Here is a 19,454-nt window from a genome sequence, read left to right as displayed (position 1 = left end):
CACACACACACACACACACACACACACACACACACACGCAAACACAACCCTGTACGGAAATAACGGCAGAATCACTCCCAACACTAACTCCTTTTGCATATAAAGTGTATTCCCAAAGTGCACCATTACTGCATGGAAAAGAGTAAGAAAGAGAGTTGTTGTTAAGATATGAAGAGTAAGGCGCAACACGAAACAAGAGAAAGACAAATACAGATATGCCAATACACGAGTTAGGTTGTGATAACAAAAAAAAAAAAAAAAGAAATAGCGAGAGGGAGAGCCGAAGGGGGAATGATTATGATCGGTGCTGTCAGGTCTAAGATGCTGAGATGACAGAGATATCAGCCATATCTGTTCTCAGTGATAAAGATACAGAGAGACATATATCAACCCACATTGGCCTCCCACTACGTGGACGCCACCTCCTCAAGAAGAAATGATGCGCCAACAGCATCCGGTACAGTGTGTATCAAATGACATGTTTCGTGTACGTGTAACACAATGATTTTATCAAGATACAAGTTATCTCATTTAATGGTTTTCTTATGGTGTGTGTTGTCAGCTCGTCAACATTGCTGTGCTGTTTTTCCCCCCACATCATGAACTAAATTTTAAAAATGTTTGCAAAATAATGGGTAAATCTGCTTTTTGGGGTGATACTGTGTGCATATACTGTATATAAGGGTAACAAGCAACTAAATTAGTTATAATATAAAAAGCAGTTACTCAACTGCAAAATTTTAAAAGACTGATGTGCTACACTGATCAATAATATTCCTTTAAAGCACATTTATGGTTATGTATTATGTATTTAGTTGCCAGTGACCCAACTCTTGCAATTACACGTGACATGTGGGTGCAGCTGTCTTATGTTAGCTGCAATATTTACAATTACATTAGTAACGCAAGGAGAAACCCCACTACTAATGCTACTGATACTACTACTTTAAAGTTGATATTAAATTCATCTGTAAACCTTCACTGACATCTTAACTTGTAAGCCCTGTGAATGAATGCTGACCTGTGCCCAACTTGGACTCTGTGAAAGTTGGGATAGGCTCCAACCCCCCGTGACCTAAGCTGGATAAGCGGAAAATGGATTGATGGATTGATCTTTTATTTCATTTTATTTTCCTTTACATTACCCATCCTTGCTGTATCCTCTAGTAGCACCTTAACATGATTAAGCTTTTAAAGTAATTCAGTGAAGAAGTGCAGTTAAGACTTTAAAGACTGCAGCAAAAACAAAAGAGTGGGGCATAAACGTGATTTTGAGGAGACATGCAGGGTTGAAAACGAATGCAACCAGAAATGTGAAAGAGCAGACCAGCGCAGACTCTGATGACTGGCTATCCCCTTGGCTCAGTGATACGTTGCTTTTCTGAGGTGGAAGACATGAGCCCAATTTGTCCTGTTGCAGTCGTATGAATTCTGCCTCTCTGCTGTAGCAGGATATTTTTAACTGTCTAAAAAGCCCTGCTGTTCTGTATTTGTACTTGAGTTGAGCGAAAATCATTTTATATCATCTCAGTTTTTCAAAACTACTCAGATTTGTTTTCACAAATGCATCATAGCCAAAATAACAACAACAACACAGTGAAGCAAGACTAACTTTCAATCAACCAATCACCATAAATTCGTAAAACAAGAAGAAATACTTCAGTCCATTTACTGTAGTTTTCTTTGACACCTATTAAAACGTGTTTTGTCTTAGTAATGGCCTGAATATATAATCTAAGCATCTAAGACAAATCCATAGAAAGAGAAAGAGGAGGAAGTTCTAATCAAACAGCTATTCACACACACACACACACACACACACACACACACACACACACACACACACACACACACACACACACACACACACACACACACATATATATATACATATATATATATATATATATATATATATATATATATACATACAAAAAAAAACACCCAGCACGCCCATGCGGGCGGTTTTATCCTTCAAGCTCGGGTCCTCTACCAGAGGCCTGGGAGCTTGAGGGTCCTGCGCAGTATCTTAGCTGTTCCCAGGACTGCGCTCTTCTGGACAGAGATCTCCGATGTTGTTCCCGGGATCTGCTGGAGCCACTCGCCTAGCTTGGGAGTCACCGCACCTAGTGCTCCGATTACCACGGGGACCACCGTTACCTTCACCCTCCACATCCTCTCGAGCTCTTCTCTGAGCCCTTGGTATTTCTCCAGCTTCTCGTGTTCCTTCTTCCTGATATTGCTGTCATTTGGAACCGCTACATCGATCACTACGGCCGTCTTCTTCTGTTTGTCTACCACCACTATGTCCGGTTGGTTAGCCACCACCATTTTGTCCGTCTGTATCTGGAAGTCCCACAGGATCTTAGCTCGGTCATTCTCCACCACCCTTGGGGGCATCTCCCATTTTGACCTCGGGACTTCCAGGTTATACTCGGCACAGATGTTCCTGTACACTATGCCGGCCACTTGGTTATGGCGTTCCATGTATGCCTTGCCTGCTAGCATCTTGCACCCTGCTGTTATGTGCTGGATTGTCTCTGGGGCATCTTTACACAGCCTGCACCTGGGGTCTTGCCTGGTGTGATAGACCCCAGCCTCTATGGATCTTGTGCTCAGAGCTTGTTCTTGTGCTGCCATGATTAGTGCCTCTGTGCTGTCTTTCAGTCCAGCTTTGTCCAGCCACTGGTAGGATTTCTGGATATCAGCCACCTCCTCTATCTGCCGGTGGTACATACCGTGCAAGGGCCTGTCCTTCCGTATATATATATATATATATATATATATATATATACATATATACATATATATACATATACTATATATATATATATATATATATATATATATATATACATATATACATATATATACATATACATATATATATATATATATATATACATATATACATATATATACATATACATATATATACATATATATATATATATATATATATATATATATATATATATATACATATATACATATATATATATATATATATATATATATATATATATATATATATATATATATATATATATATATATATATATATATATATATATATATATATATATATATATATATATATATGTTGTGCCACAGTACCATATTTTTCCTTGTGTGTGCGAACAAGACAGAAGTGAAACATGAAATCAGAGATTAACAAGAGACTCACCTTCAGAGAAAGTGAGAATGAACAGGAAGAGAGAATTTAACCTCCTTTAAACTTCCTCCTCTCTCAGATGCACGTAAGTACTGGATAGAGTGCTGCTAGAAGGCTATATGAAGAGCACTGGGGAAGTCTAACCTTGAGTGGAAGACCTAGAAAAGAGTGGAAAACTTCAAACTTTTTACTCTTTTCAGAGACACATATGAAGAAGGTTGTTTCTGAAGGATAGTCAAAATGGAAAAGGTGCAGACGGGCTAACCTTGACAACAGTGAGGGGCAGAGGGAAGGTCTGGCACACTGTGACAAGAAAGACTCTTTCAGAGGACTAAGAGAGGAACACTCAGTCAGAAGGGGCTAGGCAGGCTAACTGATTGTGGGGTACAGCCCAAGGGTCACGCTCACTCTTAGTAAAGGCAGACACAGGCTGGACACACATACAAGGCTCCCACTCATTCACATAAAAAACAGCAACTTCAAAGTTCACACACACATGCGCACACACACACCTCACACACAAAATGCTCTATACCCCTCTGACCAGCTCTTCATCATTACAAGTCAAACTCAAGATGAAGAGAAGACAGATTACAAAACAGATGGAGTGATAGCAGGCCAGATAGGAAGAGACAGGACAGGGAGCCTCGACAGTAATCTAAATGTCCTTTCCTATGATTGTCATTGGCATTCTTATAGACTGGCATGTATCAGCACAATATATCAAATAATACCACTCACCATTCAGTCTGCTGTAAAGGGTAGACCTGTTTCCGTAATGTCATGGGCGGGAGGGGGACATCTAAAAAAGATGCTTCCAGCAAGCCTAAGCCCTGCATCCAAAGAATGCATCAAGATCACTAAATGTCTCCAGTGGCAAATTCAATCAAACCGACTGTTCTTAACAGTCATGACAAAGCAAACATGGGGAGGAAAACAAAGATGTTTTTAAAAGAAAATGACGCAGAGAAAGAATTGATTCCTGCACAAGCAATTCACCTCAGAAGATAAATTCCATCGGTTTGCCTTTATATTTCCTTTTTTTTCTTTGCCTTCTTTCCTTTTTCTTTGTCTTCTGTCAAAAACAACTTGGGCTAACATCAGAAGCTGTCACATCAAGGCCATCCCCTGCATCTTACAAAAGAGAGAATTCTGCAGCTGGATGGAGCCGCAAACCTCTCAGACACCGAGCCATCGTTTACTCGCAGGAGGTGTAAAGACTAAGGGGGGAATAAAGCTTTTTCTATTTCAGCCAGAGTTTGTGCCCTCAGGAGAAACCCATTATGAAACAGTGAAGGAAGTTTTCCATGGAATAACAGAACAAATAGGCATGGATGAAAAGCTCAGGGATGTAAACTCCAACCTTTTAGGCTATTTAAGAAGAAAAAAAATGTAAGAATTTGTGCCGAGGGTATTATTCTCCTAAATGACTGCATTGTCACATGATCATTATCTGTCAGATACGAATGCCATGCTTATCAACCATAGCTACAGTGTAGTTGCAACCGATCACAACCCCAGTGCTATAACAGAGTCTTTCATCATGTCTGAATGGACACACACAAACGCACAAAGGTGCACACGCACTTTCAACATCAGCAAATGCTTTCAACCATCAACATCATAGAAGCTAGATAAGTGTGCCCCCTCTTTTGCAACAACCACTGGGGAGGTGAGAGGCCTTGTAGTCAACATGCTGAAAGACTACTCAGTGATCAAAGACTCAGAAAAACATGACCCATGATGGTTTCTCTGAGAAGATTGCAGAGAGAGGGAGCCAAAACAGGTAAAAGGAGAAAGAGTTGAAAGAAACACAAAGTAAAAAGCTGCAAAGGTGGGGAAACACCGAGTGGGAGAGTGCAATCATATTTGCCATTTGCCACAGCATGCCATATTTACAGTGCAGACTGACCCATAACAAGCAGTGGATATCAACACCTTGTTCTGAGCTGGAAGGGATTTTAAATCTATAATAACTGCTTATTTGCTATTTGATTCCTCTTATTGATTAGGGTGCTTGGACCTTCTGTACACCGATATACATCGCAGGAGACAAATACATAAATATATTTGTATATTTTAATGTTTATCAACGTACTAGTTAAGATGAGTGGCTATTCTTTGCAGTAGACAGCACAGACATTTGACATTTTATGCAAAATTTACACAAAATGTAAAAAAAAATATCTTCTAAGATAGGAAATTATGTTTGATATAAAAAGGTATTTATTGCAGAAAGCTGTAAGAATGCAAAGGCTTTTATAACCTTTGTCATATGCGTATGCTGTCAAAAGTCTAAATCTACAATAGCTGTGAAATGGTTGCCCAAATCTCCTGAAAGCAAGTGTTAGTTTAAGTACAGTTACAGTTTTCAGGTGACCTATATAATATACTACATTCCCAAATTAGAATGGAGCAGAAGGATTCAATAAATAACCTCCGAGTCAGTGATATTAATATACATAATACCCACCCGTCACTGTAATTTTCCATACGTACTGTATAGAGTCCAGGTGGTGAAGGTGGGAAAATGGTGCTGTATCTAAATATGACACAGAGTAGAAAAGAGGAAAGGAGAGGCATGAAGAGAGTGGTTTGATAACAGCTGGAATAGTCCTTTTGGCTGTCTATAGATTTGTTGAGACAAGTGTCAAGACAAGTGCACCTCTGTGCTTGCCTTAAATGGCAGAGGGGCAGAAGGGCGGGACAGACCATTTCAATTCAGCGAAAGCATGTCTGAGTGGGTCTGAGTGTTGCTGTGTGTGTGACCGCATGTGTCTTTTTTTGGAAACAAGAGAAAAAAGAGGGAAGGAGGGAGGGAGGGAGAATGGCGAAGAAAGCTCAGAAAGCTCAGAAAGAAAAAGTGAAAACATGTGTAGCGAGGACTCCTGTACAAAGGGTATTCTCACAGAGTACAGAGATGATGGCATTAGAATATGTACCCAGGGCCCAGGCCACTCTTGGCACTTAAAGAGCCCCTAAAGTCAAGTGTCAACTATTATGTGCCATCAGTGGTGACAAAAGGTCACAGAGCAGGACGGATGAGGTCAGCAATGGTACTCACGCACTTCCTCAACATCCACCATTTAGCTTAGCAGTCCCCCAGTGCTCGAAAAGAACTTGCTGTCACTTGGTTTGGAAAAAGGCTTTGCGGTAATAAGCACATCTATCCAGTCTTTTTTACGCAAGATTTTCTTGTGCAGGATAAAATAGCACTTAATTAGGTGAAGAGCGTCAATATTTGCATAGACTCGTTCAGCTAACGATGCGATGTTATGCGGCACGTGCATTAAAAAGCGGTAACATTCACAGATGTACCTCATTTCCCCCGATTAACTATCAAACAGGTACAAATAAAACACACAGGCAACATGCTGAATGTATAAAATGCTTCAGTTGTTTGCTGCTAAACCAGCTCTGTAATTACCTGAAGGATGTTTTAATTGTCGCATGTTCTACTCTTAATATTAGTCAACGCTTTAGCAGCTCTCCGAGTGAGATTGATTGGATAAATCAGTCGGAATTATGGGGAAACAGGAGGCCTGCCAATCAGCGACGTGTGTGTGTTCTCAGTGTGTGTGTAGCTGGGGACCTGCCAGTGCATGAGCGCATGTGCATGTTTGTTAGGATGTGGGTGTATTGATGTATGTGTGTGTGTGTGTGTGTGTGTGTGTGTGTGTGTGTGTGTGTGTGTGTGTGTGTGTGTGTGTGTGTGAACGTACTGTATATAGGGCTGACAGCTGGGCTTGTTCAAAAGACTTACTGAGCATTCTGTCTGTTTGGGAAGCAACAAGCACAGTCTATCTGAACAGGGATCTAAACCCTGTGTCAACAGCATAGTACAACTGGTGTAAACAGTCACTGAGTCAACATGCTATCATATCACACCAATGGGGAAGGAACTCTGATGTACTTTAGTGTAATGCGCAGCATTAATAGAGATAAGAAATACAACAAAAAGACCACTCTTCTAGTCACAAATCAAAAAGAGAGCATTAAAAAAAACTAACAGTCCTATCCACAGCTTAACAGTGTTTACCTGTGCAAATCATGTTAGCGTGTGGAGGTAGGCACTGTGTTTCCACGTAGAATTTCTGTGAATCTGAGTGTGTGTGCAAATTCATATGACACCGTGTGTGTGTGTGTGTGTCAGTCCATCAGCGTGTCGGCGTCACAGCCCTTCACTAAGTCCCAGATTAACAGTGACAGGCAGAGATCCCTCTAATTATCTCTTCCTAGACCACATGCAAATGGCAGAGCCAAGTCGAGAGCAACGATTGGCTGGGGCTGGTTGGGCGCCTCTGATGGACTAATGAGCCTGGCGACAGGATACAACCTCGTGATGCACCCTCCCAAAAAAATGGAAAAAACCTCTCACCGCCTCACTACATAGCCTCACACAGGAGGGAACACAAACTTGCACAAACCTGTTCAAGCATTTAGATGATGCTCTTTTATTTACTATCTTGCACTGGCTTTATAGAGGTCCGGGGTCTTCTCTTACATTTTTCTAAGTAAATGGTCTCTGGGCACATACATAATGAAAAAAAAAATATCCAGATCTAGAAATGTGTATACACTGCATGTTTATGTTGTGCCTTACAGTTAGTTTTTTAATCATTAACAAGTACAAGACCACCACTAGTGGATATACTTTCTTAGTTGACATACTTGTGCATAAAAGACAAAATGCCAAACATTTTTCATTTCAACTTTAATTTCACCATGTATCCTCCAATACACTAACCACACAACCAAACACATTCTGCAAGCTTAGAGGCTAACTCGGTATCAATTCCAGAGGATTTGAATAAAGATGGCACATGGAATAGTAAAAAGGATGGAAACGCATACAATGATGGACTGGAACAGACGGTCACAAACTGGCTCTTGACAATGGACTGCTACAGTCAGCTAAAAAGTCATTTCAGTAAATCAGCAGGAAACATGGCAACAGTGTCAAACAGTCCACCACGTCTTGAACCGAGTCCCAGTTCATCTAAACTGGTTGACAAAACTGGTTCCAAGGGCAAAACATGGAGTTATTTCGCTGACAGAGCTCACCAAAACAAATACCCAGTGGACATGCTAGAAATCCAAAGACAAACTTGATCCAAAGCTGGCAAAGTCAGGTGCAGTAACAAAATGCATGGTGGCTGCAAGTGTGATAAAGTATCCAGTGACAACTGCAGCATGTTACTACTTTTGTTTTGGTATTGTAGAAGTATTTATTTTTCAGTTAATGACAGCATTCTTTACAGCTGTGCAAAGCTCACAATGTCTGAGGACATTTGATCTCAATGCAATGTGAAAAAGCTCAGCTGGCATTGAGATGACATGAGATATCGTACATATCTCATTTTAGTAACGCTACTATAAGCCTGCTTTCACATGCTTAAACATTTCTCTTTTATTTTTTTACACTGGAAAAAAGTAAAATTGGAAAACTTGATAAAAAAAGAAGCCACATCGCTGAAAAATGGCTGTTTCTCTGTTCAGTCAAACTTTGTTTAAAAAGCTGCCCATAGACCTTGTGTAGTCAGATGTAGTTAAATCTTGCAGGGCTCCAACTATGATGGTGTCATTCTCCAAAAACCTGGCATCATAACAAGAGAATTTCCTTCCCTTCTGCACCATTTCCCATTCTGACAGCAAAAGCATGTGGAATACAGTCTTTATTTGCAGCATCAAATACCCCAGTGTGTTTGAGGAGCCTTGGGAGTTGCCATTTTTAATCAGGAGAGGGTGGCTTTGTCTTGTCCTTGTTCCATCCAGCATTTCTATCTGTGCTGGGAGGGCTTTTCAGTAGATTAAGCAGCATTTTCATTTAGCTCTGGTGTTAGAGTCACTCCAACTATTTATCCATCCAAAGTCTGAAGCTGGAACAGTCACAGAGATTGCTATTTATACAATTAAATTACATAAAAAATGCATTTTTTTAAAGCAACGTCAGGTACAGTAAGTTGACAAAGGATAACAGGATAATCTAGTTCAGCTTGCTGTGTGGAATAACCAACGTGAAGCGAGGGTTATGATGATGAGCAGCAATATTATAGAAATTACTGGTAATAACTGTAACTAATTTAAACCCATTCGGAGTTGGGATTGCAGAAAAGTTTTGTGACATAATAACCCAAAAGAAATGGGAAAACATATTTTGCACATGCCAGCATTTCCATGAAGAGGGTACACATGATAGTCCTGAGTGTACCTGGAATTTCCAGATACTGACAAAATACTAAAAGGAATACACTGACTCACCTAACAAATTGCACCATATTCCATAATATTCTACCAGATTATCAACTTTTATTCAGGGAATGAACAAGGATTCATGTAATTTAGGAGATAATCTGAAGTGGTGTGGTCAGTGTTTACCTATGCTGTAAGTAAATTCAGAGAACAGAGCATTGTGCAGTAATGACTGATGTCTTGTCTCCCCAAAATGGTTTGATCATGACCACTCTCTGAGAACATGGATTTTTCTCGACCCTCGAGATGGTTTTTAGAGGGACAAGACAAATATTTCAGATGTATCACACTGAGGCATCATGCTGGAGGTGAGAGGAGGTAAAGGGAGAGTGAGAGATTAACACAACAGAGGGGGAAAGAGAGAGAGAGAGAGCAGAAAAGTGCAGCCTGCCTGCCTGGCTGACAGTTGACTCTGTTGGATGTGACTTTCACAGTCTGCTGGCGGTTTGTGTGGAAGCCATCACATCTGTGACTGGCCGTTTGATTAATGAGCCTCTCAGCCTGTCTGTGCAGTTTGAGGAGGGGCCACGGCCTTATCCCAGGCATCACTGATTTATTCGCCTTTGGAGCAAACCTCCAAGTATCACACACGCTAAAAATGTAATGTTGAACATTCAAACACACGCGGCCCGACACATGTACGCCCTCTGTGATATGCTTACAGTATACAAGCTGGTGCAGTGCAGATGCACACAAGCAGGGATGGGAACAGAGTGATGCGCATAAGCTCGTCCCTCTTCTTCACCACCTGCTTACGGCTAATGAAAACCTCAATGTGTCAGTGCTGTCCAGGGGTAGCGAAGACAAAACACGCCATGTATAACCAAGCAGACAAAAGATGTATTCTGTCTCCACCAACACAAACTCCCATCCCAAGCTGTCAGTCAGTAGAGAGGACACCCAAGGAGATCTACGAGAGAAGAAAGAAGCCCTTCCTCAATGACACCTCACACTCTCCTGATTTTCAAAAGTGACAAGTCTTTTGAATTCGTGGCCTCGCAAGATGGAGAGTCTGATGATGGCTTGAGAGCATTTCTTCTTGTTTCTTTGGCAGCGGCAGCCGTGAAATGTCACTCTGGCTAACCTTGAAGCTCTTTTCTCCTGCGTTGTTTAATGCTTCCAAGACTAGGGCAACCAACTGCTCAAAACGGTACGGTACCATCACCCTTAAAGTCAGATAAATGCTTTGAGAAATACTTCCAGGTACACAAATGTGCATTAGTGCGTGCATGCCCTCACAAAAAGATGCACACGTGCTCACACAAATGCACAAAGACGAGCGTACACTCACTCATTCCCTGAAGCGTAAAGTAAGACCATTAATCCAGACACACTGAGATCCAGCTTCTCCCCAGGTTGATCAGCGTCCGTGGAGAAAGACGAACGTTCTGACATATTTGTTTTTATTTTATTCCCTGAGAAAAAGGCCCGCCATATGGCAGCGCCAAGGAACAGATGGCGATTGCCCACTTCCTGAAAGCACAAGCGTCTATCGCCGCAATTTAAGGAGCCGCTCAAGCAAGAGAATGCCACAGACTGGCATTTTTCCACAAACTGCTATTGTTATAGACCAGAGGGGTAACAGAAACAATGAGACAATTCAGAGAAAATGGTTTAGTGTTCAGTAGTTATACTGTAGCCAACTATATTAAGCCAGCAAATCTAGAGGTCAATACTACTAGTACCCTTTTACTGTCAATGCGTGTGTAATAAAATCGTACCGAGCAGTGCTTACTCAGAAAATAAGGTCTAAATATAGCACAGCTACAGTATATCTAACTCTGAATTTACTGCGGGCCAACCCATGACGTCTTTCTGTTGCTCCACGCTGATTTTAAGACCGTGTACCCGGAGCAGTAGAACTAGCAGATCTAAGCATGAATGTCCTTGGACGATATTAGATCCTTATGATGGAGTGGAAGAGTGCCAAGTGACACATGAGGCTTCATCTCTCATACTTGGCTACCCCTTAACAACCAGGTCAGGGGACCTTCTCTGACATATAGGTGCAAGGAAACTGTTTCAAAAAGTCACCTTAGCAGATGACAGCTAAAATGTGACTTTTGTCTGTTGCAACACATGACACTTTTTCAGACTTGTTTCATTTTTCCACGGATGGAACAGAAAAATGACATAAAAGACCGTAGCACTCGAAGGCCTTGGGACGCAATCAGAGTCACAGAAGAAAGAGAAGGGTCAGCACTCCTGGCATTATTTCCAACCTACAAAGGGCCTGAGCTGTGTTTTTTTTTTAATTGTTTTGTATAAAAGTACGCTCAGACAGAGTTACAAGTGTTCACTAAAGAAAAGGGGATTTGAAAGTGCGACCAAGGACAAAGCAGTTGACTTATCCATTTGCAATCTATTCGCTGAAGAGAAACTTCAGCATCAGTTGAAGCACTTAGTGCTTTGACTCAACGCTTCTGTAACAAAGAGCGGTTCATAACTTGAAGTCAAGGAATGAGACAACCTAGACAAATTTCAATTCGTAATGCATGGAAATTAATATAAATGCATTCAGTACAGTTTGTTCAAGGTGAAATGTTAAGTATATATGAGCATGTAAGGAAGATACTTTTTTTTTCCATATGCAAAAACTTTAAATCTGTTAGAGATAAAGGAAGACACTGAAAACTTTAGGGTGGCTGAATTTTACTAGTTAGTTCTGCTGTTAGACCTTGATTCACAAACAGAGCATGTGTTGTTTCTCTGGTATAAGCCTATCATAAGTCAGCTGCACATCAGTGTCTATAAAGATGTCCATCCATGTAATAGAGGTACTTTCAGCTGCTAACAAAGGGTTGCCACAGCAGGTAGCTCTTCATGTTTGATTTTTATGTCTGATGTCCTTCCTGATGCATCCAACAAGGGATTTGTGTCTCCTCCTGGAGCTAAAACAGGGATCTTTTGATTTTGCAAAAGTAGAATTCAGAGCCACCCATCCATCCATATAATAAGGGGGAAAATAAGGCAAGTAAAGTAAAAAAAATATCTATTTAGCAAAGCAGTTAGCCTTCCTTAATAGGTTTTTGAGGCCTATCATTTATCACAGCTGGCCAAGAACCAACAGGTTGGTCAGTTTCCCAGACAAACAATCAAAATTTGACCCTGCCAGGCAGTACTCCATCAAACACATCCACTAATCACTGCTTCTTACATTGTTTTTAACAGTAACAACGTATTTAACAAAGCCAACCCACCATTTAGTCAGAAAACTAGTGTTTTTTTACATAAGTAATCCATCTGCCCATTAATGTATCAAGTCTGCCAGGAAGCCAGGTCATATAGTCAACCCTGGAGGTCCTTCAGTAGTATTAATCAGTCTGGTTTCTGCTGAAAAGCTCAATCTGTAGATGATGGATGAGCTATCATGCCAAGGGAACTGAAGTGACAGGTGACAAAGAAGGACACACATATCTGTATAAATCCACTCTCCCTCCTGTCTGGCCCGAGCGTTACACCGTCAAGGTAGCAGGGTGAAAGTGTATGTATACGCATGTGTGTGTACGTGTGTGTGCCGACATAGTGTCTCAGCATGTGTCCCGCTCTGCTAATGAAGTCATCTGAACAGTGATTTAACAGCCCTGGTTTAAAAGCCTACCGCCCCTTAACTCATAGCCTTGCTCCATTAGAATGTGATATAAACCCTAGGCACAATAACTGTCCTGCCACTATCACAATATATAGGAGGCCAATGGGCCACACTGCTAAGTCACACAGCCCGGGAGCAGAAAAAAATATTGACTGTGTACAGGAAGAGAAAGTCATTCAAGGAGACTAAAAGTTAGAAGGTAGAAATTCACAACAAGGTCACAATAAGAGGACTTTTTATACTGTACGGGGTAGAAACATTACTATTAAAATCATCAAGAGGGTGAGATATGCTGTGGCTTTTTCAGCAACTGGAAGCAGTGAAAGAGTAATTGTTGTGAAGTGAAAACAGCCGAAGGCGCTTCGGCCTGTGGTTACGCAGAAAGTGTTCCTTATCTACACTAACAAATGGATCAGTGGATGAGACATCAGTGTGCTTATCCCATGAACGGCCTTCTATAGCTTGAGGGATATTTCTGAGTCACAGATTGATCTGAGAAAAACTTTGACAGCTTACATGTCGCCAGTCCATGAAACTAACTTCCTGCTCTGTGCGAGCAACTTGTGCTGAACCAAAGCCATTCTCCAAATCCTCCATGAAATCTGTTCCTCTGGCCCAACAAAGACAGGCTAATGAGGCAGATGACAGAATCTCAGACACTTTGATACTATGAGATTAGGGTGAATTATATAACCTTTAACCCCTCCCACTCCCATCTTCACACTTTTTGAATCCTTGTCAGAAGTGATATGCTTTTTCTCCGTGTCGCTCACAATCTCAAACTTCAAGTCCAGACCCTCTTTTTCTATGTCTCTTGCTATCGGACTTCATATCCTCTTCTTTCAGTTTCTATTCATGAATGCTGAAACACTAATTTGGCTCAGTCAAGCAATGACAGTATCTGTTTTAGCATGCAACAAAGCAGCGTATAAGGGGCGGAAGAATAGAATATGTGTATGTGGGTGTGGGAAGAGGGGGTAGAGGCATGGAGGCGACAAAGCTCGTCACAGCGTAGCACAGAGCTGAGTACTTCACCCTTATTAGGCCCGTGTCCTTGGCAGATGCAGAGCTTGCCCTTTGTTAGAAAGGTGTGTGTGTGTGTTACAATGGCAGTGATTTAGAATGGATTGGGCGTAGGTGTGGAGACAAGGTGCAGTAGCCCCATAGCTCCCTGATAGCTGGCAGCGTGACAGCTGTGAATGGAGAACAGGGAACAGCCTGAAGTATTGCAATCTAATATGTGTCACATACCTGCATAAATATTTATGCCTGTTGCAGAGTAAAACAGGAGGGGAGGGGGAGGAGAGGATGGGACAGGAGTGGTGGACTTGGGCGAAAAACTTCAATCAGATGACACAAAAATCCGAACCAGCCTGTTTTTTTTTATCCATCTTTATGTACCAACCCCAAGGTCTCAAAAGTACCTAATAAGCAGGCATTACTCAATTACCAAAAATTGTGTCTGTGCAGTCAGTGACACATGCATTCACAGAGAGGATTTCATTGATCCACTCCATTCAGCACACACGGTATATGATAGCACTCCAATATCCTCTTTCCAAAGATTTCTTTCCACAGCACAGCCCGCATTATAGAAGACACAATCGGGAAAATGAAACTTTATATGCTGATAAAAACCATCTAAGGTCTGTACTAAGGCGAGTAATTCACAAAATGACTGCACAAATGAAACACAAAAAGACACATAAAAATACATATATTGCAACAGAAATGTTTTACCTGTTGGCCAGCAGAGCTCTGAAGGTGACCCGACTCATGCCCTGATAGGCTGGGAGCAGCCTTGCCCAGTCCCATGCCCAGTCGACCACAGCACTCTGTTGATGTATGAGGATAGCGTTTGTTAGTTATTAATCAGGGTTAATACCATCAGTGCATTACCGCTCCAGCTGGGACCCACTAACAAAAGAGGAGGGGGGTCTCCAGCGCAGGCCACCGACATCAGGCGATCAATCATGTCCGCACAAGAAGGTTTTTATTCCAATAAGACAGCAATTAATTTATAAATCCATTTGGGGGATGTAGCCATCATTTATAGAAAGATAAATCAATTTTTGGAGGGAGTCGTTACTCTTCTTGCTATGCCTTTTTTTTCCCTCTTTCCATCTTCAATGGCACTCTGCCAACCCCCCACCTTCCCTTCTCCTTTTCTTTCCCTCTATTGCTAACTCTCACTCTTTTTTAAAAATACACACACGCGCGCGTGTGGATGTGAACAGGGAACACACACACCTGGCACCATCACCATATTGGGAAAGCAAATAAAAATCAGATTGCTTTGATTGTAAAATGTCACTCTTAACTCCAGGCTGAGTTTTATTGACAAAAGGAGGAGAACTCTACTCGTTCCATCCATCCATCCGATCCCCCCTCTGCTTCTTCCTCATCTGTGATTGATGGGTGTAACTTTTTCCTCCTCCCTCCATTTTATTTGACAAACAACACAGGCACCTGAAGCGGAGAAGGCATTTTAATCATTCTCTTAATAGGGTGTTTCTATGCAAAGCTATGCAGCCTCCTGTGATAAGCCGAAAACAGGCCAAGTCTTAGAAATTAAATGGGACTAATGTTCTTGAAAAGCCACAGCAAGAACTGAAGCTGCTATAAGGGACAAATATAAGAGTCACAAATACAAATCTTTTTCATAGCTTATGTTCTGTATTTATCACTCTATGTTTCCCTTTTTGTTTCTTCTCTTTCTAATCACCCTCAACTGATCTTAGCAGATAGCTGGTCCTCCCTGATCCCGACTCTGTTGCAGGGCTCTTCCTGTTAAAAAGGAGTTTTTCTTTCCCACTGTTGCCGAGTGGTTACCCATAGCAGATTGTCTGATTACTGGAGGTTTCTAATATTGTAGGGTCTTTCCCTTTCAATATGAAATACCTTGATGTGACTGTTGACTGAATAGGTTCTGTACAAATAAAACTGAATTGTATTCAACTCTAATAATATAAATATTAAAGTTATAATTCTAATCCTTAAAAAAAGAAAGCAGAAACACACAGGCCTATCTTGAGAAAATACTTACTGCTGTAAGTGTTATAAGTACCATTGTATCTCTCCTAACAGTGGGGGATATCATAGTAATAGAGGGGAAATGAGGGGGAAAGCGAGCAACTCTTACAGTGAGTTACCTGTAGGTAGACTCAACCCTGATATGGAGAACAAAAAACCTAACAATTAAATGAACATCATGGTGACACTCCTGGGGATAGGTTCAGGATAAGAGGCTACATGGTTCAAAGCCCCAAAGAAGTGCACTTTAAGACTGCACTCTCCTTTAACATTACTCACTTCTTTACAAAAGAAAAAAAAAAAACTTCTCTCATCTTTTCACCTCTTCGGCGTTCTTTTCTTCCTGCCAGCCTAACTCCTGCTCGGAAAAAGACAGCAACCTAAGGGGAATAGGAAAGCCAAGCCCCAGAAAGACCTGACAACTTCAGAGACTACCACAGTATCCAGTTCACTAGAGACTCAAAGAGCTTCTAACCTTCAACATTAAGCTTCCGGCCTCGGTGAAAGTTATAATGACACCACGCTGTATGTCACAAGTACACCCACACAGTACAAAGTCTGAAAACTGGAAAAAGTTCACATGAATATCAAAGATGTTTCACACAACTAAAACAAGTTTTAAACACTTATTTGCTACCAGAATATAATACAATGTTAACCTTAAAAGGCGTAACACACCTGATCCAGCTTCTTCTTGCCAATGTGGTCAAACTGGTGGAGAGGATTGAAACGGGCACCTCCAACATGACTCTCGGGGCCAAGATCAAACTTCACAAAAAGAGGAGGATCATTTGGCAAGTCTGAGCTTCCACTCAGTTTAGACATCAGCAGTTCCTGTAAGCAGGTTATGAGGGTGGGATGGAAGAAGAGAAACACAGGAGACGGATGCAATGTGATTGATAAGACTGATAATAAATAAGCTGTAAAGAAAAAGTCTGACAACTAGAGTGAGGCCAAAAGGTTTTGTATAAGTAAAATAACTAAACTCAAAGAAGATCGAACAGACCAAACAAATAAAGAGTCTAGTGGAGTTTTAGCGTCTACTTACGTGTATGGCTCCACCCTGAGCCATATTTCAGTGAATAAAGCAATGAAAAACATATATCAAAACAAAATATGTACAGATGGAACGAAAGAGAAACAGGTTTTTTACACTAGTGCACTTTCTGGTGCTGTTTCTGTAACCTTTGCTGTAGTTGTAATGCATGTGTCTCACAATAGGTCCAGCATATAGCAATGAGTCTTTGTACACTATGACTCTATGTGTGTGTTCATGCACACATAGGCATCCTGGTGTGAATTCGGTATATTCCCATCCGTCAGCTTGACATGGCCTCTGGACCTCCTCTTCCCTCACCTCACCACCAACCCAGTCTGTCCCTGACCTGCATGTTCTTGCCTCGACCTTGGCTGGGTAGAGACGCTGGAGCTGCCAGAAGGACAACTCTTGATTCTTGCGGTTCCCATTCACATTCTCTCAAATTGCCGAGCAGAGTTATATGTGTTAACACTTCAAAAACATCAAAAACACATACTCTACATGTCCATGCTGGATCCTATTAGATACAGATTATGAACTCCAACTAGACAGAGAAAGGTAAAGAGATCTGGTAATGCAATTTATCTAAATTATCTAAATGTAAAAAATAAATAACCAGGCTCATTTAGGTAGTTATATTAATTATATTAGTCTTAAGACTAAATGTCAAAGAAGTGTTGCATTAAAAATAAATTAAAACTAAAGAAATTAATATCCTTTTCATTTAGCATGAAGAATAAAGTTTTTAAGATTTAGTTGTAGTATGTCATGTCCTTGTTTCATGCTAGAAAAACTAACATGTTTGCATTCAGAAGAATGGATAGGGTTAACAGTCTTCCCAGCAGCACTACGAACTCTCTGGGATGGTGTGCTCATTACAGAAATACACAAGCGACTTCAGAGACCGAAAGAAAAAAAAAAGATGGAAAAAACCCACAAAAATAGCATTTGTGTCTTGTGATAGGCTTGTTAATAACCATTGCAAACTTTTGAATACTGTCCAGTATTCATTTAAAAATGAATGGAATCAGACACAAAATTCACATATAATGTGAGAATCCAATCAAACTGTATGTACATTTCAGGACACTTGAGCCAAGCTGGCATAATGTTAACTCATAACCAGCAGTTGTTGATGTGTAAACATCAACAACTGCTGTTGTGCATTATAGAGCCCCAACTTCAGTTAGCAGCATCCATAAAACACAATTAGGTGGAAGGACGTCCAAGTTTTCAAGATGGCATGGCAACATGGCGTAAGTGTGTGAGAATGCATCAATTTGTTGGACTAACACTAACTATTTATGAGTACAGTATTCTCTTTTTCTATTAAGTCATCTCAAAAAAATATTTACTGTACCTTTAATGTTTTGCTTTTTCAACTTGATTTTCATTGGACAGGAAACGGCAAAATTCCAAAAAAGTGTTACTAGACCAGTTAAAACAACTTAATATGATTTTTAGCTTTTCAACAACCACCAAAGATCTTCTTTAGACATCAGAAAACTTTAGCTACAATAGGCTAATAAAATCTAATCAATTTGGGGACTTTTAGAAGAATGGTTTTTGAAGTAAATTTCATAAAATAACTTCCACTTGAGTTTTAAAGGGATGTTCTTCCTCATTGAAATCTCTTCCAAAAAGCTTTCCACAGAGTCTAGTAACTCCACGAGGCTTCCTCTGCTCTATGTGAGGTGAGTGTATTACACTGGAAATCACTGTAGGTTTGCACCCTTGAGGTCACTTGAACAAAAGACGATCAGAACAAGCAGACTGCACACAAGCAGCAGCCCTCTTCCCTCTGTCTCCCCCTCCTGAACAGCCTGCGGCCTCAGGCCAGCAGCCACCTAATTGCTGGGGAGAGCAAGTACTTCCCTACCTCATTGCCTTGGATGATGTGATAGATCTGCCTCAGGTAGCTGCTGCCACCTGCTTTGTGGCAGACCTCCAGCAGCATCAGGCCTATTTTCTGCTCAGTCAGTTCAGCTGCAGCAACTCCTCTCTCGCTTCCTTGTTCAAATACACTGTGAGTGAAACAGAGATGGGAAGAGGAGAACTTAGTAAAGACAACACAAAGAAAAAACCCAGAGTGAAGAACATAGAAGATGAGAGGAGCAGAAGGAGGCAGGGTGTCGGCTTATATTTGAATACCACCTCTGGCTAAGGAAGTATCTTCGAGTTTGGAGAGGAATTTGGGCTACAATTTAGAAATTGCTATGACTGGAAAATTAACTGTATTAAAATTAAAGTTTGTTTTTTTTATTCAGTTACTTCACAAGGCAAAAGAACTTCAAAATGTAAGTCTTGGCAAAGAAAAAAAATTACATTTTGCTCTAGTATCTGAAAACCAATCAGACCAGTCA

The 19,454-nt window shown here is 40.9% G+C and overlaps 1 protein-coding gene across 3 annotated transcripts in view; it reads right to left on the bottom strand.

Annotated features, from left to right (window-relative positions):
• The window catches only part of kiaa0825 (KIAA0825 ortholog), a 116,860-nt gene that overhangs the window by 49,578 nt on the left and 47,828 nt on the right, over positions 1-19,454 (bottom strand). For all 3 annotated transcript variants that reach the window (XM_080309074.1, XM_026188785.2, XM_026188786.2), the window contains 3 exons: positions 18,971-19,115; positions 16,731-16,886; positions 14,760-14,854 (listed from right to left, as the gene is read on the bottom strand). In XM_080309074.1, the coding sequence (XP_080165200.1) occupies positions 14,760-14,854; positions 16,731-16,886; positions 18,971-19,115 (396 nt within the window). The remainder of the gene's footprint in view (positions 1-14,759; positions 14,855-16,730; positions 16,887-18,970; positions 19,116-19,454) is intronic.

Source organism: Astatotilapia calliptera, chromosome 12 (assembly GCF_964374335.1).
Source record: "Astatotilapia calliptera chromosome 12, fAstCal68.1, whole genome shotgun sequence".
In the NCBI taxonomy this organism is placed as follows: domain Eukaryota; kingdom Metazoa; phylum Chordata; class Actinopteri; order Cichliformes; family Cichlidae; genus Astatotilapia; species Astatotilapia calliptera.
This window is presented reverse-complemented; position numbering and strand designations above follow the sequence as displayed.